Here is a 23,961-nt window from a genome sequence, read left to right as displayed (position 1 = left end):
ACCCACCGCTGCGATTTTCTTGCACAGCAGGAGCAGTACAGGAGAAATGGCAGCCACAATTAAACAGCATCGGTTCTGCAGTTCAGCAAATGTGCTCTGTCAGTGTAATGTACAGTATCTCACAAAAGTAAGTACACCCCTCACATTTTTGTAAATCTTTTCATGTGACAACACTGAAGAAATGACACTGTTACAATGTAAAGTAGTGAGTGTACAGCTTGTATAACAGTGTAAATTTGCTGCCCCCTCAAAATAACACAACACACAGCCACTAATGTCTGAATCGCTGGCGACAAAAGTGAGTACACCCCTAAGTGAAAATGTCCAAATTGGTCCCAATTAGCCATTTTCCCTCCCCGGTGTCATGTGACTCGTTAGTGTTACAAGGTCTCAGGTGTGAATGGGGAGCAGGTGTGTTAAACTTGGTGTTATCGCTCTCACTCTCTCATACTGGTCACTGGAAGTTCAGCATGGCACCTCATGACAAAGAACTGTCTGGGGATCGGAAGAAAAGAATTGTTGCTCTACATAAAGACGGCCTAGGCTATAAGAAGATTGCCAAGACCCTGAAACTGAGCTGCAGCATGGTGGCCAAGACCATACAGCGGTATAACAGGACAGGTTCCACTCAGAACAGGCCTCACCATGGTCCACCAAGGAAGTTGAGATCATGTGCTCAGCGTCATATCCAGAGGTTGTCTTTGGGAAATAGACGTATGAGTGCTGTCAGCATTGCTGCAGAGGTTGTAGGGGGGGGGGGTCAGCCTGTCAGTGCTCAGACCATACACCGCACACTGCATCAAATTGGTCTGCATGGCTGTCATCCCAGAAGGAAGCCTCTTCTAAAGATGATGCACAAGAAAGTCCACAAACAGTTTGCTGAAGACAAGCAGACTAAGGACATGGATTACTGGAACCATGTCCTGTGGTCTGAGGAGACCAAGATAAGCTTATTTGGTTCAGATGGTGACAAGTGTGTGTGGGGACAACCAGGTGAGGAGGACAAAGACAAGTGTGTCTTGTCTACAGTCAAGCATGGTGGTGGGAGTGTCATGGTCTGGGGCTGCATGAGTGCTGCCGGCACTGGGGGGCTACAGATCATTGAGGGAACCATGAATGCCAACATGTACTGTGACATACTGAATCAGAGCATGATCCCCTCCCTTCAGAGACTGGGCCGCAGGGCAGTATTCCAACATGATAACGACCCCAAACACACCTCCAAGATGACCATTGCCTTGCTAAAGAAGCTGAGGGTAAAGGTGATGGACTGGCCAAGCATGTCTCCAGACCTAAACCCTATTGATCATCTGTGGAGCATCCTCAAATGGAAGGTGGAGGAGCACAAGGTCTCTAACATCCACCAGCTCCATGATGACGTCATGGAGGAGTGGAAGAGGACTCCAGTGACAACCTGTGAAGCTCTGGTGAACTCCATGCCTAAGAGGGTTAAGGCAGTGCTGGAAAATAATGGCGGCCACACAAAATATTGACACTTTGGGCCCAATTTGGACATTTTCACTTAGGGGTGTACTGACTTTTGTTGTCAGCGGTTTAGACATTAATGGCTGTGTGTTGAGTTATTTTGAGGGGACAGCAAATTTACACTGTTATACAAGCTGTACACTCACTACTTTACATTGTAGACAAGTGTCATTTCTTCAGTGTTGTCACATGAAAAGATAGAAGAAAAGATTTACAGAAATGTGAGGGGTGTACTTACTTTTGTGAGATAATGTATACCTAATCAAATACGGACCTGATTCTGTTATAAGACATTACCAGACATTTCCTGATTGGCTGCAGAATCTCTGAATTGTTACAAATGAGAATGCTGGAGTATACTTTATGAACTGTGTGGCTGATGCTGTTTACTTCATTTTGGCTGTCATTTATTTACATGTATACCAGATAAAGTGAGGCTGCAGGCTCAGATAAACAAAAAAAATACAAGATCCCATGCAAGACTGGGGAAAGGAGGGAGAGCAGGGGAGGAAGAGGCATAGAAATCAGGAAGAACAATGGGGGAAGGAAGAACAAATGTACACACTTCACTCCAAAGATGTATTATTGGCAACAAAATGTTGTATAAATAGTAGTGGTAAAAAAAAGCACTTGTGGGTTTAACCAATCATTTTCTTTGTATAATTCTCCTTTAAGGGTGCGAAGCAGAGGGTGTGTCCTATGCCTACATACTTTTGCTAATAGGTGTCCCTCATTCACATTTCAAAAAGATGGGAAATATGCATCAGAATTTAGCCACGCCCACCTATGCCATAGAAGGGGTCTCATGCTTGATGAAGCAGGACCACTCCTATGGATCGCTAACTATGATGTGACTGCTGAATAAAGCTTTGGACCCGTTCTGGAGATCCTTGGAGTGCCAGTGACATACTTTTTGCCATCTATGCTGCAGCACAAAACACGTGTCTTCTTCATCCCAGGGTGTCCATCATTCTCCAATTCCAAAGTTGGGAGGTATGGTAAAGCGAACTTCATCCAGAGCTTGTGAAGAGATTCTCCTCCACCATCCACATTACATTCTCCGACAGATCTCCTCCCATCATCCAAACTACGTTCTCCGACAGATCTCCTCCACCATCCACACTACATTCTCCGACAGATCTCCTCCACCATCCACACTACATTCTCCGACAGATCTCCTCCACCATCCACACTACATTCTCCGACAGATCTCCTCCACCATCCACACTACATTCTCCGACAGATCTCCTCCACCATCCACACTACATTCTCTGACAGCTCTCCTCCCACCATCCACACTACATTCTCCGACAGCTCTCCTCCCACCATCCACACTACATTCTCCGACAGATCTCCTCCACCATCCACACTACATTCTCCGACAGATCTCCTCCACCATCCATACTACATTCTCCGACAGCTCTCCTCCTCCATCCACACTACATTCTCCGACAGCTCTCCTCCACCATCCACACTACATTCTCCGACAGATCTCCTCCACCATCCACACTACATTCTCCGACAGCTCTCCTCCACCATCCACGTTACATTCTCTGACAGCTCTCCTCCACCATCCACACTACATTCTCCTACAGATCTCCTCCACCATCCACACTACATTCTCCTACAGATCTCCTCCACCATCCACACTACATTCTCCGACAGCTCTCCTCCACCATCCACACTACATTCTCCTACAGATCTCCTCCACCATCCACACTACATTCTCCGACAGATCTCCTCCACCATCCACACTACATTCTCCTACAGATCTCCTCCACCATCCACACTACATTCTCTGACAGCTCTCCTCCACCATCCACACTACATTCTCCGAAAGATCTCCTCCCACCATCCACACTACATTCTCCGAAAGATCTCCTCCCACCATCCACACTACATTCTCCGATAGATCTCCTCCACCATCCACACTACATTCTCCGAAAGATCTCCTCCCACCATCCACACTACATTCTCCGATAGATCTCCTCCACCATCCACACTACATTCTCCGACAGCTCTCCTCCACCATCCACACTACATTCTCCGAAAGATCTCCTCCCACCATCCACACTACATTCTCCGATAGATCTCCTCCACCATCCACACTACATTCTCCGACAGATCTCCTCCCACCATCCACATTACATTCTCCGACAGATCTCCTCCCACCATCCACACTACATTCTCCGACAGCTCTCCTCCCACCATCCACACTACATTCTCCGACAGCTCTCCTCCACCATCCACACTACATTCTCCAACATCTCTCCTCCACCATCTACACTACATTCTCCGACAGCTCTCCACCATCCACACTACATTCTCCAACAGCTCTCCTCCACCATCCACACTACATTCTCCGACAGCTCTCCACCATCCACACTACATTCTCCGACATCTCTCCTCCACTATCCACACTACATTCTCCAACAGCTCTCTTCCCACCATCCACACTACATTCTCCGACAGATCTCCTCCACCATCCACACTACATTCTCCGACAGCTCTCCACCATCCACACTACATTCTCCGACAGCTCTCCACCATCCACACTACATTCTCCGACATCTCTCCTCCACTATCCACACTACATTCTCCAACAGCTCTCTTCCCACCATCCACACTACATTCTCCGACAGATCTCCTCCACCATCCACACTACATTCTCCGACAGCTCTCCCCCACCATCCACACTACATTCTCCGACAGATCTCCTCCACCATCCACACTACATTCTCCGACAGATCTCCTCCACCATCCACACTACATTCTCCGACAGATCTCTTCCACCATCCACACTACATTCTCTGACAGCTCTCCTCCACCATCCACACTACATTCTCCGACAGATCTCCTCCACCATCCACACTACATTCTCCGACAGCTCTCCTCCACCATCCACACTACATTCTCCGACAGATCTCCTCCCACCATCCACACTACATTCTCTGACAGATCTCCTCCACCATCCACACTACATTCTCCGACAGCTCTCCTCCACCATCCACACTACATTCTCCGACAGATCTGCACCATCCACACTACATTCTCCGACAGCTCTCCTCCACCATCCACACTACATTCTCTAACAGCTCTCCTCCCACCAATCGCATAAATTTGTCAACATTATCAGCAGATATGTTTTTACTGACAGGATACGGGAACCTTAGCACTGTGAGTTCTCTGGTGTCTAAGGAGTTTTGCATTTGCGATGAAACACTTCCCACACTCTGAACAGGAGAATGGAAGCTCACCTGTGTGAATTCTTTGGTGTATAAGAAGTTTTCCTTTCTCAATGAAAGACTTTCCACACTCTGAGCATGTGAAAGGGCGCTCACGCGTGTGAATTATCTGGTGTTTATGAAGGGCTCCTTTCTGAGTGAAACATTTCCCGCACTCTGAACAGGAGAAAGGACGTTCACCAGTGTGAGTTCTCTGGTGTCTAACAAGTTCACTTTTAAGAATGAATGATTTCCCGCACTCCGAACATGAGAAAGGACGCTCTCCTGTGTGATACTTCTGGTGTGTAAGAAGAACTTTTTTATCCGTAAAACATTTCCCACACTCTGAGCATGAGTAGGGCCGTTCACCTGTGTGGATTCTCTGGTGTATATGAAGGTCTCCTTTCTGTGTGAAACATTTCCCGCACTCTGCACATGAAAAAGGACGCTCCCCCGTGTGAATTCTCTCATGTCTGAGAAGATGTCCTTTGTCAATAAAACATTTATGGCATTCTGAACATGAATAGAGATGCTCACCCGTATGCAATCTCTGGTGTTCACGATGAGTTCTTTTTCGAGTAAAAGATTTCCCACACACTGAGCATGTAAATAAACTCTTCACTTTGTGAACTCCTTCATCAGTTAAAGAAAATTCCTTGGGATTAGATGGATTTGTTGAACTATCTGCACTATCTAGACAAACTCTCTGTGATTTATCAGATGGTTCCTCAGGATTAGAGCGATCCATTGAGGTGTAAGGCAGGTGATGTATAATTTGAGGAATGCTATTATCTTCTTGAGCATTTTTTACAATGCCATGGTCTTCTCCATTAACATTTGTACGTAAAATAGTATTTCTCTCCTTGCTAATCCAGGTATAAAGTCCATCTGTTGGAAAACAATTCAATAGTTAATAACAAAAAATTCCGCGCTAGAAGCATATAAGGTAAGCAGCAGTAAACAGTGCGACAATACCAATCAGAACAAAAAGTTAATAAACTGCGCTAAACAAAAAATCTTATGTTTGAAATAAAGTGATAGTATAACCTAACACCATTGAGAACGTCCTTTTGATGACGAAACGCGTCTGGGTACGCATGCAGCGACGCTACCACGAGACCAGGAAGTAGGACGAGCTTCGCTTCCATGTTTGTATGCCGGCCGGCGACTTATATTTTATGCGATACAAGTGTTTTTATTTTGTAAGTGCATTACTTTACTTATTAAAACTTGATTTTATACGTACTTCACCATGGAAAGCTTATCATTTGTATTCTGGGTGGTGTACTGATGATGTGAACTTCGGGCCAATGTGGATGAATCTAAGTGTTCCTTGCCAACTTTTGTTCCGCTTCCAACTCATTTAGAGCCTGCTTATCACCTTGAGCCGGTAAGCACAATCTACAGCCACGGTGGTGGGGTTTTTTTCACTTCCCTCCCCCCCCCCTTTTTTTTGGTTGTTGTTATGTGCACACCAGGGTGTTTGGTATGTCTGTCTGTCCATGCCTAACATTTAAAATACTACACTATGGCCAGTTTTCTTTTGTTTGTTTTTTCTCCTGCATCCACTGAGGTGTTTTTGATTTGAAAACGGACGGTGCTGACTGGTCTATCATTCCAAAGGCCCTGGCAGGGTTTTTTGCCATCCGCTCATATCACTGGTATTTCTGGTAAGAGCAATCATAGCTCATTTTGATTACTATTTACGTTCAAACTGAACATCCTACTACTGTGAAGATTTGGACTTTATATTATTTTCTAAATATTTGTTGGTGTTAGGTTATACTATCACTTTATTTCAAACATAAGATTTTTTGTTTAGCGCAGTTTATTAACTTTTTGTTTTAATTCAATAGTTAACATTGTAAGTATTTCTCATATGTTGCTTCGAGGTGTTATATTTTCTGTACGTTGGTCCAGCAAATGACACTTTATGCAATCAGTGTTTGTGCATTGATGACATTGTTACTGTGATAATGGAGATGGACCTTTCATATGGTGTACAGTATCTCCTCCTCATTTGTTGGGAACATGACATTATATTGAGGAATGGAGATGGACCTTTCATATGGTGTACAGTATCTCCTCCTCATTTGTTGAGAACATGACATTATATTGAGGAATGGAGATGGACCTTTCATATGGTGTACAGTATCTCCTCCTCATTTGTTGAGAACATGACGTTATATTGAGGAATGGAGATGGACCTTTCATATGGTGTACAGTATCTCCTCCTCATTTGTTGAGAACATGACATTATATTGAGGAATGGAGATGGACATTTCATATGGTGTACAGTATCTCCTCCTCATTTGTTGGGAATATGACATTATATTGAGGAATGGAGATGGACCTTTCATATGGTGTACAGTATCTCCTCCTCATTTGTTGGGAACATGACATTATATTGAGGAATGGAGATGGACCTTTCATATGGTGTACAGTATCTCCACCTTATTTGATAGGAACATGACATTATATTGAGGAGAAGATATGGGCTATCTGATTGCCTTTACATTATTTGGAAATGATTGGATCAATCCTTATATGTGTTTTTTTATTTTTGAGGGAACTTGATAGACAAGTTTTTAGCCGTGTAAGAAGGTAAATACATATTTATTTTTTTTTAACTCTTTTTATTGAAAGAGGTACATGACAATGACAGTTTTCAAATGTACTCAACAAGAGCGAACAAAACACTGCGGTACATCTTACAGTGCAAAAATTTCAATGTCTTTGCTGCATTTCTTAGCATATTGATCCCGATAGTAAATACATATTTTATACTCATAAAAGTAAAATGAAATGTGAGCTGTTTCTGTATTTGGTGTTTATTACTTACTTGCGTCGATGTGTAGAGACAATTCTTCCCGTTTACTTTTCATAATCATCTCCCCCTCCTCCATAGACTGCTGATCTCCACTCACCAACCTCTCTTCTTCTTCTTCTTTAACCTCAACTTTTAAGTATTTCAGTTCTTCATCCTAAACCCCAAAGATGATAGAATAGATCTAAAAATATAAAACAATTACATAAAGGAAGCTTCCCTCAGCTTAGAATCATTTTTGAATCTTGTTGCTCGGTCCCATCTACCTGATCATGGCGAAAGATGCTATAATCTTTTTGTGTGGAATCCCCGGAATACAGTTGACCACCCTCCTTCGTAGACTGTTGATCTCCACTCACGAACGTCTCATCTTCTTCCTCTTTAATCTTAATTTTGATGTCTTGCAGTTTTGCAGCCTAATGCCCAAAAATAATAGAATACATTTATAAAAAAAGTAACAAGAGATTACATAGAAAAATGCCTTCTCATAGCTTAGAATTCTTTTTTAAGGTTCCACCTACCTGATGATGGTGGGGGATGGTGTGATCTTCCTGTGTGGAATCCCGGGAATACAGAGGACAGGGACATCTCTCTGGTGGGTTCCCATTACTGGATCCATCTGTAGGAAACACACACACTGACTGAATACATTGTTTCTATGTGTTTATCAGATGATGGGGGATCTAGGTGGACCCTCCGTACTGCTCCCTCCTTTACAATAAAGTCTCCTCTTACCCGGTGATGTGAGGGGCGGCTGATTCTCCATCATGACGTCCTTGTAGAGATCCTTGTGTCCTTCTAAATACTCCCACTCCTCCATGGAGAAATAGACAGTGACATCCTGACACCTTATAGGAACCTGACACACACAATGATACAGTCACCATCCAGACACATCCCTTGTCTGTTACTGGATAATGTCCCAGAATTCCCGGCACCGCTCACCTCTCCTTTACATACTGCCCACTGTCATACCCTCCACATTCCTCTTCTGTACATACTGCCCACTGTCATACCCTCCACACTTCTTCACTGTCATACATTTTGCACTCCTCACTTATATACTAAACCCTTTAAAATATTATATTTATTAATCTCAACCTTGCCTACTCAGCAACATGCACACAATTGGTAATGTAAATAAAAAATAATATCTTTTTACCTCCTCTGCTGCCAGTCCCAGCAGCGTCTCCTCTCTACTTCCTCTCAACTCACCTTTGACCCCAAACTTCCTGTCTGCTACATCACTTCCTGTCTTTGTAAGCCACTCACAGTGGGAGCCATCTTGTGGCAATCTTAAAAATGGCATCCTTTATTAGGATTCAACATTTTATTTTCCATTTAATCCTTTATTTTTAAATCAAAAGAACAAAATATATTCCATACACATCAAACATTATATGGTAGCCATCTCTATCTACTAGATGACCTACCGTAGTATCTTATACGATCTATTACTTGATAGTCTCCTTCTCTCTAGAACCTTACTCATATAATTTCGAATCAAAAGCATTATTCCTTCTCAAACATAAAGATGGATAACCAGCCCCCCTCCACCTCCCCTCCTCCTAGGCTCTCATCTTGTCCCTGGATCCAGGGAGATCCTCATTTATATTCGCCCTATATCCGGACAGTACTCAATTTTCTCCGCCCTATATCCAAAACAGAAAACAAAAACAAAAAAAACAACCCCATCTCTCCTCATTTTCCTCATCTCCTCATTTTCCTCATCAAACCTCATCTCCTCATCTTCTCCCCTCTCTCCCACCCTCCAACAAAACAAACAACCCCCCCCCAAAAAAAAAACGGGGAGGGAATAAATAACCTCCTCCCTCTCTCCCCCACCAGATTCCACAGAGACCATGTTTCCAGATAGACCCCCCCCCCCCCCCCGTTTCTGCCGAGATGTCCAAACCAAGTCTTCCATTATGTTCAACTGTTCTACCCTTTTAAGCCACATCCCTACTGATGGAGGTTGTGTCTGTTTCCACAGAGCTGGGATACATGCTCTCAATGCATTCAGGAGATGACAAAGAACCGATCTTTTATAAAGGTTAACCGGAATGTCAGTATCTTGTAGTAAAAAAAAAAGGTCGGGTCTCCCGGAATCTCCTGCTCACTAAACCTTTGGGCAATTTTCCAGAAATCCTTTATACTGGGGCAGGACCAAAAAATATGGACTAGCGTCCCTCCTTTTTCGACACATCGCCAACAGTTATCTGGTGTGTCAGGGTAGCATCTATGTAGAAAAGCCGGGGTGCGGTACCATTGTGATAAGATCTTAAAACTTGTCTCTTGTATTCTTATACTAACTGAGGATTCAAATGTGTTATGTTATATCTTATTCCGTTGCTCCCCCGAGAAAACCCTGCCTACCTCCATCTCCCACCTCCTAAAAAAGGGCAACTGAAAGTCCTCAGAGGGTGCACTCAACAATACATTTATTTTAGAAAGAGTTTGATTCAATATACCACTCCCCGTACAGTATTCCTCAAACTTTGTTAGCGGTCGCTCATATCTACTTGGTAAAGTCAGAGTATCCAAGAAATGCCTCAACTGCACTGCCCTCCAGAGATCCAGTTGGAAAGATATACAACCTGTTATCATCTCCTGGATTGTTGGCCATGTTCCTGAACTTACAAACTGAGAAGCTTGGAAAAAAACCCTGGTCTGTCAACTTACCAAAAGGTCCCTTCTTCAAGCCCGGACCAAACTGAGGGTTCCCTAAAATGGGGAATAGAGGTGAATCCCTTGTTGATAATTTACCTTTAGAGAAGAGCCCGTGTCCCATCCGTAGAGTAGGTCCTATCAAAGGATGCCTCTTCATACCATTCGGAAGGTCCCTAAAACACCAAGCCGCTCGTTGCAATAAAACACTGCACTGAGCCTGTTCTAAGTCGGGCCAGTTTTTCCATTGTCTATGTCGGTTCCAATCGATCAAGGGGCTCAACAAAGCCGCCTGGTAATATTTATACAAATCTGGCACCTCCAGTCCTCCAAATCGTTTAGGTAAAGACAACAGGGATCTCCTAATTCTTGGATGTTTATTTGCCCATATGAATCCAATGAACAGGGAGTGTAGTTGTTTGAAAAAAAAATTGGGTATGGCAATGGGAAGTGTCTGAAATAAATACAAAAATTTTGGTAAAATATTCATTTTAATAATATTACACCTCCCAAACCAAGAGTGAAACCCCCTCTGCCATCTTTCTAAAAGAATCCTTACTCTGGATAGTAGTGGTGGAAAATTAAGCCTATATATGTGTGTGTGAGAGATCAGCCGGAATAAAAGTTCCCAAATAATACAATGCTTGGCCTGTCCATTTAAATTTATAACTAGACTTCAATACTCTCAGCACCTCTTCGGAGATCGCGACCCCCATCGCTTCAGATTCAACATTTTATTTTGACTACCTTGTGGTGCATTCTTCCAATGTATTGCATGTACGTGCACACTTTATGTCCAAAAAAAAAAGGAAAACAACAATAATTTTATAGTATAAATGTTTGTAAATATGTGAAAAATGTAAATTAGAATAAAACAATCCTCCCTATTTATAGAGCTCATTTACATGGGGCGTACTCCACCATACAGCGGTGCAGGACTGTCTTTTCCTGCACAGAGATGAGCACAGGCGTTCCGTGCAGCCCCGTACAGACAGTCCCATTGATGTCAATTAATAATATGACATCTATGTGGATGCAGGTCCCCAAATGCAGACAGTCTGAGTTCGGGAAAACTCAGGGTAGAGTTTGGATCTGAGTCGTCACAGCACAGATTAACCTCTTCATGACCGCGCTATATCCGAATGACGGCTACAACACCATCGCACATTGCCGGAGGGATGCCAGTAGACACCTTCCCGCGCACACCCCCTGCGGCACACATTGGCAATAATCTGTGATTGCTGTGTGCTTTGTACACAGCTGATCACGGCTCAGGGTAAAGAGCCAATCACAGCTGCTCTTTTACCGTGTGACCAGCTGTGTCCAATCACAGTGTACGCAGGATTTGCTGTTATCGGCAGTCCCCTCCTTGCGCTGACAGCGTGTGAGGAGAGGAGAGCCGGGAAGCAGCAATCCACAAAGGTGACATCTACACTGATTACCAGGGCAATTGTTATCAGTGCAGCCCCAACAGTGCCCACTAGTGCTGCCAATCAGTGCCTCCTCAATGCCGCATATCAGTGCCACATTACAGTGCAGCCTTATCAGTGTCTCCTCATCAGTGCAGCCTATCAGTGTCCATCAGTGCAGCCTATCAGTGCAGCCTATCAGTGTCCATCAGTGCAGCCTATCAGTGCCCACAAGTGCAGCCTATCAGTGTCCATCAGTGCAGCCTATCAGTGCAGCCTATCAGTGTCCATCAGTGCAGCCTATCAGTGTCCATCAGTGCAGCCTATCAGTGTCCATCAGTGCAGCCTATCAGTGCCCATCAGTGCAGCCTATCAGTGTCCATCCATGCAGCCTATCAGTGCAGCCTATTAGTGTCCATCAGTGCAGCCTAACTGTATCCATCAGTGCAGCCTATCAGTGTCCATCAGTGCAGCCTATCAGTGCAGCCTATCAGTGTCCATCAGTGCAGCCTATCAGTGCCCACAAGTGCAGCCTATCAGTGCAGCCTATCAGTGTCCATCAGTGCAGCCTATCAGTGCAGCCTATCAGTGTCCATCAGTGCAGCCTATCAGTGTCCATCAGTGCAGCCTATCAGTGCAGCCTATCAGTGTCCATCAGTGCAGCCTATCAGTGTCCATCAGTGCAGCCTATCAGTGCAGCCTATTAGTGTCCATCAGTGCAGCCTATCAGTGTCCATCAGTGCAGCCTATCAGTGCAGCCTATTAGTGTCCATCAGTGCAGCCTAACTGTATCCATCAGTGCAGCCTATCAGTGTCCATCAGTGCAGCCTATCAGTGTCCATCAGTGCAGCCTATCAGTGCAGCCTATCAGTGTCCATCAGTGCAGCCTATCAGTGCCCACAAGTGCAGCCTATCAGTGTCCATCAGTGCAGCCTATCAGTGCAGCCTATCAGTGTCCATCAGTGCAGCCTATCAGTGTCCATCAGTGCAGCCTATCAGTGCAGCCTATCAGTGTCCATCAGTGCAGCCTATCAGTGTCCATCAGTGCAGCCTATCAGTGCAGCCTATTAGTGTCCATCAGTGCAGCCTAACTGTATCCATCAGTGCAGCCTATCAGTGTCCATCAGTGCAGCCTATCAGTGTCCATCAGTGCAGCCTATCAGTGTCCATCAGTGCAGCCTATCAGTGCAGCCTATCAGTGCCCACAAGTGCAGCCTATCAGTGTCCATCAGTGCAGCCTATCAGTGTCCATCAGTGCAGCCTATCAGTGTCCATCAGTGCAGCCTATCAGTGCAGCCTATCAGTGCCCACAAGTGCAGCCTATCAGTGTCCATCAGTGCAGCCTATCAGTGTCCATCAGTGCAGCCTATTAGTGTCCATCAGTGCAGCATATCAGTGAAGGGAAAAAAAAAGACTTTTTTTCAAAATGTTATAACAAAATTTTCTGTCTTTTATTGGTGGTTTAACAATAAATAAGAAACACATGACCGCGCAATTGTCACTTGTGACAGCGATAAAAGCTGAAAATTGGTGGCACTGATAAGGTTACACTAATATGCAGCACTGATAGGCGACAAGGATGGGCGGACTGATAGACAGCACTGATGAGGAGGCACTGACAGGCACTGGCAGGTATTACTGGTGGGAACTATCAGGCATCACTGGTGGGCAAGTCTTTATGCTTAGAAAACTACCCCCCTTTCTTGCCGTGGCCATCTTGAGTAAGGGCAGATGAGTCATGTAGCATTTACTTCCTGGAATCCATCTGCCCTTAGATCAAGCATGCATGCACGAGTGTGCTTAGCAGAGAAAACCCCTCCTCCCTTCCTGAACACTCCTGGGATGTGTGACATCATTTGCCTAGGCAAGAAACCAGGAAGTAACTGAAGAAATGTAAAAAAAAGGTATAAAACAAGTAAATATGATATACCTTCCTATCTATTTACTAATGCTGGCAGCATGAGGATTAATATAATGGAGAGTGAATTCCCATTTTTAAATGTAGATGTTACAGCCCTAGTGGGGTGGTAAGAGTTTCTACAGTCCTTCTCCCCTCTCACAGTTGGTACAGTCCTCTGGCAAAACTCTCTCCCCCTAACACTGCAAATGGCTGAGCTCACGGCAGAATCAGGTCACACGGCCTTCCTCCGCCAATCACCAACTTTTCCCTTAGCTATCACTACTACAACACCTGTGTCCTAGGGGCGGAGCCATGTTCCCGAGGTCAGAACCGTTGCTGTGAATGGGAAAGTTATCTTCAACAAAATGGCTGCCAGCTCCCAGCGATATCCCCGAACTGGAGACACTTTTCTGAGGAGAGCACAGTGCAGGGCGGCTCTCTATGAGAGGAGCTGAGAGAGCCTGAGCTCTGTGTGAGAGAAGTGACTGGAGACTGTAGGCGACATTCCCTCTGCATTAACCCCTCACTGCCCTGCTATAGTCACTGTACATTAACCCTTCATGGTGAGTATGTGAATATTAACCCCTCATTGTCCTTTCTATAGTCTCTGTACATTAACTCATTCATAGTAATTATATATATATATATATATATATATATACCTAAGACTCTCCCTTTTCTTCTATAGTCACTGTACATTAACCCTTCATTATCAGATCAATAATCTATACATTAACCCCTCACTAACTGATCAATAATCTATACATTAATCCCTCACTGTCCGATCAATAATCTGTACATTAACCCTTCATTATCCGATCAATAATCTATACATTAATCCCTCACTATCCGATCAATAATCTGTACATTAATCCTTCATTATCCGATCAATAATCTGTACATTAATCCCTCACTATCCGATCAATAATCTGTACATTAACACTTTATTATCCGATCAATAATCTATACATTAATCCCTCACTATCCGATCAATAATCTATACATTAATCCCTCAGTATCCAATCAATAATCTATACATTAACCCTTCACTATCCGATCAATAATCTATACATTAATCCCTCACTATCCGATCAATAATCTGTACATTAACACTTTATTATCCGATCAATAATCTATACATTAATCCCTCACTATCCGATCAATAATCTATACATTAATCCCTCACTATCCGATCAATAATCTATACATTAATCCCTCACTATCCGATCAATAATCTATACATTAATCCCTCACTATCCGATCAATAATCTATACATTAATCCTTTATTATCCGATCAATAATCTATACATTAATCCCTCACTATCCGATCAATAATCTATACATTAATCCCTCACTATCCGATCAATAATCTGTACATTAACACTTTATTATCCGATCAATAATCTATACATTAATCCCTCACTATCCGATCAATAATCTATACATTAATCCCTCACTATCCGATCAATAATCTATACATTAATCCCTCACTATCCGATCAATAATCTATACATTAATCCCTCAGTATCCAATCAATAATCTATACATTAACCCTTCACTATCCGATCAATAATCTATACATTAATCCCTCACTATCCGATCAATAATCTGTACATTAACACTTTATTATCCGATCAATAATCTATACATTAATCCCTCACTATCCGATCAATAATCTATACATTAATCCCTCACTATCCGATCAATAATCTATACATTAATCCCTCACTATCCGATCAATAATCTGTACATTAATCCCTCACTATCCGATCAATAATCTATACATTAATCCCTCACTATCCGATCAATAATCTATACATTAATCCCTCACTATCCGATCAATAATCTATACATTAATCCCTCACTATCCGATCAATAATCTATACATTAATCCCTCACTATCCGATCAATAATCTGTACATTAATCCCTCACTATCCGATCAATAATCTATACATTAATCCCTCACTATCCGATCAATAATCTATACATTAATCCCTCACTATCCGATCAATAATCTGTACATTAACACTTTATTATCTGATCAATAATCTGTACTATTCGATAAATAATCTGTACATTAACACTTTTCACGACCTCCGGAAGGTTTTACCCCCCTTCATGACCAGGCCATATTTTGTGATACAGCACTGCGTTACTTTAACTGAAAATGAAGGGGGTAAATCTTCTGGAGGTGAAGTGGTTAAAGCAGACCTGGCACTACAATACATTTCCACCCATCAAAATCACCGTATAATAATAGTACCGTAATATTGTACTCCTGGACAGATTTCTGGAGAAAGATAAATACGGTGGAACCTCAGATTGCGAGTAATGCGCTTTACGAGCGTTTTTGCAGTACGAGCTATTTAAAAAAACAAAAAATCCTGACTCGGTTTGCGAGCGTTGTCTTGCAAGAAGAGCAGGATTCAGTACCGCATTTGCCCAGAGGTGCGGGGGCGCCGGTGAAGCTCGGAGACACCCGGAAACACTCCTTTCCAGAGTGTCGCCGAGCATCTCCGAGTGACGCCGAGCGTCTCCGTGTGGTCTCCGAGGGTCCCCAAGTGTTTCCGAGCATCTCCGAGTGGTCTCTGAGCGTCCCAGAGTGGTCTTCAAGCATCCCTGAGCGTCTCTGAGTGTCTTTGAGCGTCCCCAAGTGGTCTCCGAGCATCCCTGAGTGTTTCCGAGTGTCCCCAAGCGTCTTCGAGTGTCTCCGAGTTGTCTCTGAGCGTCCCCGAGTGGTCTCTGAGCGTCTCCAAGCGTCCCTGTGTGGTCTCCGAGCATCCCCAAGTGGTCTCTGAGCGTTTCTGAGTGTCTCTGAGCGTCCCCGAATGGTCTCTTGAGTGTTTCCGAGTGTTTTTGAGTGTCTCAGAGCATCTCCGAGTGTCTCCGAGCGGTCTCCAAGCGTCTCCAAGTGTCTCCAAGCGCCCCAGAGTGGTCTCCGAGCATCCCCGGGTGTCTCTGAGCATCTCCAAGTGTCTCCAAGCATCTCAGAGTGTCTCTGAGCATCTCAGATTGTTTCCGAGTGTCTCTGAGCATCTCTGCGCGTCTCAGAGTGGTCTCCAAGCATCCCTGAGTGTTTCCAAGCGTCTCCGAGTGATTTCTGAGCGTCCCCAAGCGGTCTCCGAGCGTCCCGAGTGTCTACGTGTGTCTCCGAGCTTCCCGAGTGGTCTCTGATCGGTCTCCGAGCGTCCCTGAGTGTCTCTGAGAGTCTCTGTGTGTTTCCAAGTGTATCCAAGCATCTCAGAGTGTCTCTGAGCGTCTCCGCATGTCTCAGAGTGGTCTCCGAGCGTCCCCGAGTGTTTTCGAGTGTCCCCAAGTGGTCTCTGAGTGTCTCCGTGTGTCTCTGAGCGTCCCCAATCATCCCGGTGGTCTCCAATCAGTCCCCGAGCGTCCAGAGTGTCTCCGTGTGTCTCCAAGTGTGTCTCTGAGCGTCTCTGTGTGTTTCCGAGTGTCTCTGAGCGTCTCTGTGTGTTTCCAAGTGTCTCTGAGCGTCTCTGTGTGTTTCCGAGTGTCTCTGAGCATCTCTGTGTGTTTCCAAGTGTCTCTGAGCGTCTCTGTGTGTTTCCGAGTGTCTCTGAGCATCTCTGTGTGTTTCCGAGTGTCTCCGAGCGTCTCCGTGTGTTTCCGAGTGTCTCTGAGCATCTCTGTGTGTTTCCGAGTGTTTCCGAGCGTCTCCATGTGTTTCCGAGTGTCTCTGAGCATCTCTGTGTGTTTCCAAGTGTCTCCGAGCATCTCAGAGTGGTCTCTGAGCGTCCCCGAGTGTTTCCGAGCCTCTCCAAGTGGTCTCTGAGCGTTCTCGGGTGGTCTCTGAGTGTCTCCGAGTGTTTCCGAGTGTCTCAGAGCATGTCCTGAGTGGTCTCTGAGCGTTCTCGGGTGGTCTCTGAGTGTTTCCAAGCGTCTCCGAGTGATTTCTGAGCGTCCCCAAGCGGTCTCCGAGCGTCCCGAGTGTCTACGTGTGTCTCCGAGCTTCCCGAGTGGTCTCTGATCGGTCTCCGAGCGTCCCCGAGTGTCTCCGAGAGTCTCTGTGTGTTTCCAAGTGTATGCAAGCATCTCAGAGTGTCTCTGAGCGTCTCAGAGTGTTTCAGAGTGTCTCTGAGCGTCTCCGCATGTCTCAGAGTGGTCTCCGAGCGTCCCCGAGTGTTTTCGAGTGTCCCCAAGTGGTCTCTGAGTGTCTCCGTGTGTCTCTGAGCGTCCTAAATCATCCCGGTGGTCTCCAATCGGTCCCCGAGCGTCCAGAGTGTCTCCGTGTGTCTCCAAGTGTGTCTCTGAGCGTCTCCGTGTGTTTCCGAGTGTCTCTGAGCGTCTCTGTGTGTTTCCGAGTGTCTCCGAGCATCTCCGTGTGTTTCCGAGTGTCTCTGAGCGTCTCTGTGTGTTTCCGAGTGTCTCTGAGCATCTCCGTGTGTTTCCGAGTGTCTCTGAGCGTCTCTGTGTGTTTCCGAGTGTCTCTGAGCGTCTCTGTGTGTTTCCGAGTGTCTCTGAGCGTCTCTGTGTGTTTCCGAGTGTCTCTGAGCGTCTCTGTGTGTTTCTGAGTGTCTCTGAGCGTCTCTGTGTGTTTCCGAGTGTCTCTGAGCGTCTCTGTGTGTTTCCGAGTGTCTCCGAGCGTCTCTGTGTGTTTCCGAGTGTCTCTGAGCGTCTCCGTGTGTTTCCGAGTGTCTCTGAGCATCTCTGTGTGTTTCCGAGTGTCTCCGAGCGTCTCTGTGTGTTTCTGAGTGTCTCTGAGCATCTCTGTGTGTTTCCGAGTGTCTCCGAGCGTCTCTGTGTGTTTCCGAGTGTCTCTGAGCATCTCTGTGTGTTTCCGAGTGTCTCCGAGCGTCTCTGTGTGTTTCCGAGTGTCTCCGAGCGTCTCTGTGTGTTTCCGAGTGTCTCTGTGTGTTTCCGAGTGTCTCTGAGCGTCTCTGTGTGTTTCCGAGTGTCTCTGAGCATCTCTGTGTGTTTCCGAGTGTCTCTGAGCGTCTCTGTGTGTTTCCGAGTGTCTCCGAGCGTCTCTGAGCGTCTCTGTGTGTTTCCGAGTGTCTCTGAGCATCTCTGTGTGTTTCCAAGTGTCTCCGAGCGTCTCAGAGTGGTCTCTGAGTGTCCCCGAGTGTTTCCGAGCCTCTCCAAGTGGTCTCTGAGCGTTCTCGGGTGGTCTCTGAGTGTCTCCGAGTGTTTCCGAGTGTCTCAGAGCATGTCCTGAGTGGTCTCTGAGCGTTCTCGGGTGGTCTCTGAGTGTTTCCAAGCGTCTCCGAGTGATTTCTGAGCGTCCCCAAGCAGTCTCCGAGCGTCCCGAGTGTCTACGTGTGTCTCCGAGCTTCCCGAGTGGTCTCTGATCGGTCTCCGAGCGTCCCCGAGTGTCTCCGAGAGTCTCTGTGTGTTTCCAAGTGTATGCAAGCATCTCAGAGTGTCTCTGAGCGTCTCAGAGTGTTTCAGAGTGTCTCTGAGCGTCTCCGCATGTCTCAGAGTGGTCTCCGAGCGTCCCCGAGTGTTTTCGAGTGTCCCCAAGTGGTCTCTGAGTGTCTCCGTGTGTCTCTGAGCGTCCTAAATCATCCCGGTGGTCTCCAATCGGTCCCCGAGCGTCCAGAGTGTCTCCGTGTGTTTCCGAGTGTCTCTGAGCGTCTCTGTGTGTTTCCGAGTGTCTCTGAGCGTCTCTGTGTGTTTCCGAGTGTCTCTGAGCGTCTCCGTGTGTTTCCGAGTGTCTCTGAGCGTCTCTGTGTGTTTCCGAGTGTCTCTGAGCGTCTCTGTGTGTTTCTGAGTGTCTCTGAGCGTCTCTGTGTGTTTCCGAGTGTCTCTGAGCGTCTCTGTGTGTTTCCGAGTGTCTCCGAGCGTCTCTGTGTGTTTCCGAGTGTCTCTGAGCGTCTCCGTGTGTTTCCGAGTGTCTCCGAGCATCTCTGTGTGTTTCCGAGTGTCTCCGAGCGTCTCTGTGTGTTTCTGAGTGTCTCCGAGCGTCTCTGTGTGTTTCCGAGTGTCTCTGAGCGTCTCTGTGTGTTTCCGAGTGTCTCTGAGCGTCTCTGTGTGTTTCCGAGTGTCTCTGAGCGTCTCTGTGTGTTTCCGAGTGTCTCTGAGCGTCTCCGTGTGTTTCCGAGTGTCTCTGAGCGTCTCTGTGTGTTTCCGAGTGTCTCTGAGCGTCTCTGTGTGTTTCTGAGTGTCTCTGAGCGTCTCTGTGTGTTTCCGAGTGTCTCTGAGCGTCTCTGTGTGTTTCCGAGTGTCTCCGAGCGTCTCTGTGTGTTTCCGAGTGTCTCTGAGCGTCTCCGTGTGTTTCCGAGTGTCTCCGAGCATCTCTGTGTGTTTCCGAGTGTCTCCGAGCGTCTCTGTGTGTTTCTGAGTGTCTCCGAGCATCTCTGTGTGTTTCCGAGTGTCTCCGAGCGTCTCTGTGTGTTTCCGAGTGTCTCTGAGCGTCTCTGTGTGTTTCCGAGCGTCTCCATGTGTTTGCGAGTGTCTCTGAGCATCTCAGTGTGTTTCCAAGTGGTCTCTGAGCGTTCTCGGGTGGTCTCTGAGCGCCCCCGAGTGTTTCCGAGCCTCTCCAAGTGGTCTCTGAGCGTTCTCGGGTGGTCTCTGAGTGTCTCCGAGTGTTTCCGAGTGTCTCAGGTCATGTCCTGAGTGGTGTCTGAGCGTTTCCAAGTGTCTCCGGTGCCCCCGCACCTCTGGCCACATGCGGTACTGCATAGACAACCAGTCGCCGTGGAACGGATTAGCTGAGTTTCCATTGTTCTCTATGGGGAAACTGGCTTTGATATACGAGTGCTTTGGATTACAAGCATTCTTCTGGAAGGAATTATACTCGTATTCCAAGGTGTTTCTGTACCCAATTCCCGGGAGATGACGGTCCAACACGGTCCTGGAGACTTTGTTTTTTTTTTTAGAGATTTTATATTTCTAGGACCTCTCCAGAAGGATCTCAGTGACTTTGTTGCCTACGTGCCGTGGATAAAAGTCAGGGGTTCCGGTAATGAACTGCTTGCTGACCGCCTCACGTAAGAGTACGAGGCAAAGAGGCTCTCCTGCACTGGATCACACACTAGATATGTGGTCCAGCACCCCCCCGGGTCAAGTGGTTGACCACTTCCCGCCCAAGGTGCGTCCTATAACGTCCTGCACTTTGAATGATGGGCGATGATCATCTTTTTAAGCCGGCGATTCTGTGCACCGTAAGAACAATCATAGCGGCAATTCAACCACTTGACCGTTTGAGGGGACGTCCCCTCCAGCTGCCCTCCGGTGCTTCTCCCGGCTCGCCCCTGCGATTGTACGAGTCGGAGAACGAATCGGTGGCCGCCGGAAGTTTACCATAGAGATGACTGGGGACCAGATGGTCCCCAGTCATCTCTATGACCCTTGGAGGCCCGGACGTGACGTCATAACGGGAAGTAAGCAAAGCTGGGGACTTGGCTGGAAAGGCCGAGAGAGTTTATTTTTATTTATTTTTTTATCTCAGCCTTTCCAGCCTGGAGGAGAGATCTTATTGACCCCACATCTCTCTCGGATGGGAAGTGGTTGAACAAGGGCTGTACAAAAAGTGGGCATCACTTTTTTTTTATTATTAACTTACATAGGTCCTTCAAATTTCACATATTTGTAGAGTAATTCTTCTCCTCTATGGTAACTCTTCTTCTTTTCCAATGCAGGTCAATCATGGATCCCAAGCAGAAGCAACGTGCCGTCATCGAGTTCTTGATGAAGGAGGGGTGTAAGCTGTCGGAAATTCACAGAAGGCTACGAAACGTTTACGGAGATGAAGCCATCAACAAGAGCAATGTGCACCGATGGATGAAGAAGTTTAAAGTCGGGGAAACCAGCATTGAAGACAAACCGCGCAGCGGGCGACCGTCAACTGCGACCACCGACGCGAATCTTCAGCGGGTAGACGAACTGATTCGCGCGGACAGGCAAGTCACAATCCGCGAACTTGCTGCCCAACTGGACTGTGGTCACAATGCCATACAGAAGATGGTGGAAGACTTAGGGTATCGGAAAGTAGGTGCAAAGTGGGTGCCTGAATCTAAAGATGATCCACATTCACCATGACGGGGCGTGACCAACACAGCAAATGTGACTGGTCAGTGGTCCTCCATCCACTGTACAGCCCAGATTTAGCACCCTCTGACTTCCACTTGTTCGGTCCAACAAAGGACAGTCAACAATTTGATGACACAGACGAGGTGAAAACTGGATGAAGTGGTGGGTACAACAGTGCCCACCTGTGTTTTTTTCAAAGAGGTTTTGAGGGTTGGGTTCAACGATGGTGTAAATGCATTAATTGCGATGGGGACTATGTTGAGTAGGACCTTTGTATAAAGGAAGAGTTAGCACCATCTGACATTCCACTAGTTTGGTCCAATAAAGAACAGTCAACGATTTGATGACACAGACGAGGTGAAAAGTGGATGAAGTGGTGGGTGCAACAGTGCCCACCTGAGTTTTTTTCAAAGAGGTTTTGAGAGTTGGGTTCAACGATGGTGTAAATGCATTGATTGCGATGGGGACTATGTTGAGGAGGACCTTTGTATAAAGGAAGAGTTAGCACCATCTGACATTCCACTAGTTTGGTCCAATAAAGAACAGTCAACGATTCGATGACACAGACGAGGTGAAAAGTGGATGAAGTGGTGGGTGCAACAGTGCCCACCTGAGTTTTTTTCAAAGAGGTTTTGAGAGTTGGGTTCAACGATGGTGTAAATGCATTGATTGCGATGGAGACTATGCTGAGTAGGACCTTTAGAGGAAGAGTTGCTCTACCAACGTGTGAAATTTGCATAGCTTACACCTAGTAACATTTAATCTCAAAATATTCTTATAGCAGAAGGAAACTATTGCTGGTATAAAGTTCCGGCCCCTAGAGGTGCAAAAACCCCTGAAGACATCTTCTTTTTATCTGCCCAATGGCCAATCATTTTGGACTATACAGCTCAGATGTAATTTGGATGGCACGGAGACAGGCAACTACTTCTGGTGTCACAGGCAACAGGTACTCTTTCAGCACCGCCCAGAGTTCTATCTCGTGTTGGTCACCTTCCATTCTTCAAAGAATAAACTTTATTTACTAATATTTCTTTTATTTTGTTTCAGTTTTCTGCACTTTCAGCCTTCAGAAGGTGATTCAGGATTACAGGAAAAGGAGAAGCTAAGTCACAGATTAATAAAAAATTAGCAGTTAGCAAGATCTTCAGGGTTTTCGTGTGAACTCAGAGGTAGGTCGTACTCACATTTTGTCCAGAGCTCTGTAGGTTGCTAATAGTTACTCCCCCGGCCACCGTACTGTGCATTTGGATGGCTATCTAGATTGTTTGGAAAACAAGAGACAGGTCCTAGAATCTTATAAACTGCTCTCTGGTTCCCCCAGATACAGGTGGTCAACATTAATGCCCCCTACCTCCCAAGTTGGCCTGGCCTTTCTGGACTTTTATAAATTTTTCCTGGCCACCCAACTGATCACTGTTGCTTGGTGGCTGTTGTCCAGTATGTCCAGGGTGTCCAGTGTGCCCTTGTGCCTTTAAGGAGGACTGGGCTACCTCCAGGCCCCTTATCTATTCATTAGAATGCATGTGCTTCCACTGTGGAGATGCTCATAAATTCAGTAGTGTTAGGACTGCAAGCTATACACAGGGTGCCGTGAAGAGGCCTTGCAGCTTACGCATGCGTTTTCAAATGCGTGCTAACCCCCGTTTTTAACGCAGACTGTTGGGCAGGTTAATTCGGTTGGTCAGCAGACTGGTTGGTGGGTTGAGCTGGGAAGTTCTCTGGTTTTGTATTTGACTCCTGATATTACCAACTCCTCTACGTTCCTTGAGGCAGCAGTGGTAAACTCTTTGGAGGCAAATAAAGCTTCTGTTGTTTAGTGGCCCCCATGCTCCATATGCACTGACTCCATCTATACTCACCACTGTCCATGGGGGGCTGGACTTACACATGAACAGTACCCCAGACGAGCAGTGTCCCCTAATGCTCCATTATGATGCAATCCCAATCTTGATCATTTTTTTAAGTTGCCAGAGCCTTATGCCTGGACTAAATTCAATATTGTAACAAAACGTCCCACACTCCGCTTGAGAGCTTTCGTCATATATTGCTTCTTTCCAGTCTGAATATAGATATCAGATCTTCCAACCGCTTGCAACCAAGAACTAGGCAGTACTCGTTTTGGCTGCTGAACATGAACTGTTTATTTGAACACAGGCACACAGAGATATTCAAACTTCTCATCAGTAGACTGTCCAATCAGCAGGGAGACCCCCCTCCCTCCTCACAGCAAATACACAGACATATACATCCCATAATAGGTTGCTCCCAAGGCAGACAGACACAATAGAACAATGGGATACAGCCACACCTAACAAACACATAGCAACCCCCACCCCACCTCAAACCGTCTAGAAATGGTCTCTGATGAACATGTGGACTTTATCTTCATATATTCTTGAGGTAAGACTGGGGTTCTCAGTCACCCTGTGCCCCTAATAGACACAGGGTCACTTAC

The 23,961-nt window shown here is 46.0% G+C and overlaps 2 protein-coding genes across 2 annotated transcripts in view; both read right to left on the bottom strand.

Annotated features, from left to right (window-relative positions):
* LOC141106882 (uncharacterized) overlaps nucleotides 1-23,961 on the bottom strand; it is a 159,625-nt gene that overhangs the window by 113,304 nt on the left and 22,360 nt on the right. The window contains 2 exon segments of the mRNA XM_073597810.1: nucleotides 7,803-7,952; nucleotides 15,904-16,349. Of these exon segments, the coding sequence (XP_073453911.1) occupies nucleotides 7,803-7,952; nucleotides 15,904-16,349 (596 nt within the window).
* LOC141105143 (uncharacterized) lies at nucleotides 1,680-7,938 on the bottom strand. Its single transcript, XM_073595025.1, has 3 exons — nucleotides 7,803-7,938; nucleotides 7,552-7,720; nucleotides 1,680-5,597 (listed from the first exon to the last, which is right to left on the bottom strand). Exons 2-3 carry the CDS (start codon nucleotides 7,613-7,615, stop codon nucleotides 4,633-4,635), a joined length of 1,029 nt encoding a protein of 342 aa, XP_073451126.1. The 5' UTR covers nucleotides 7,616-7,720; nucleotides 7,803-7,938; the 3' UTR covers nucleotides 1,680-4,632.

This window comes from Aquarana catesbeiana, linkage group LG08 (genome assembly GCF_042186555.1).
Source record: "Aquarana catesbeiana isolate 2022-GZ linkage group LG08, ASM4218655v1, whole genome shotgun sequence".
Taxonomy (NCBI): Eukaryota; Metazoa; Chordata; class Amphibia; order Anura; family Ranidae; genus Aquarana; species Aquarana catesbeiana.
Note: the sequence above shows the minus strand (reverse complement) of the source record. Positions and strands in the feature narration are given on the sequence as shown.

What these genes read in the sequence shown, in the direction of transcription:
- LOC141105143 (XM_073595025.1), bottom strand. Translation starts at nt 7,615, where the DNA reads ATGGAGGAGGGGGAGATGATTATGAAAAGTAAACGGGAAGAATTGTCT. An exon ending in GTCTCTACACATCGACGCAA is followed by an intron (nt 5,598 to 7,551) that starts GTAAGTAATAAA and finishes GTTTTCCAACAG; the next exon opens with ATGGACTTTATACCTGGATT.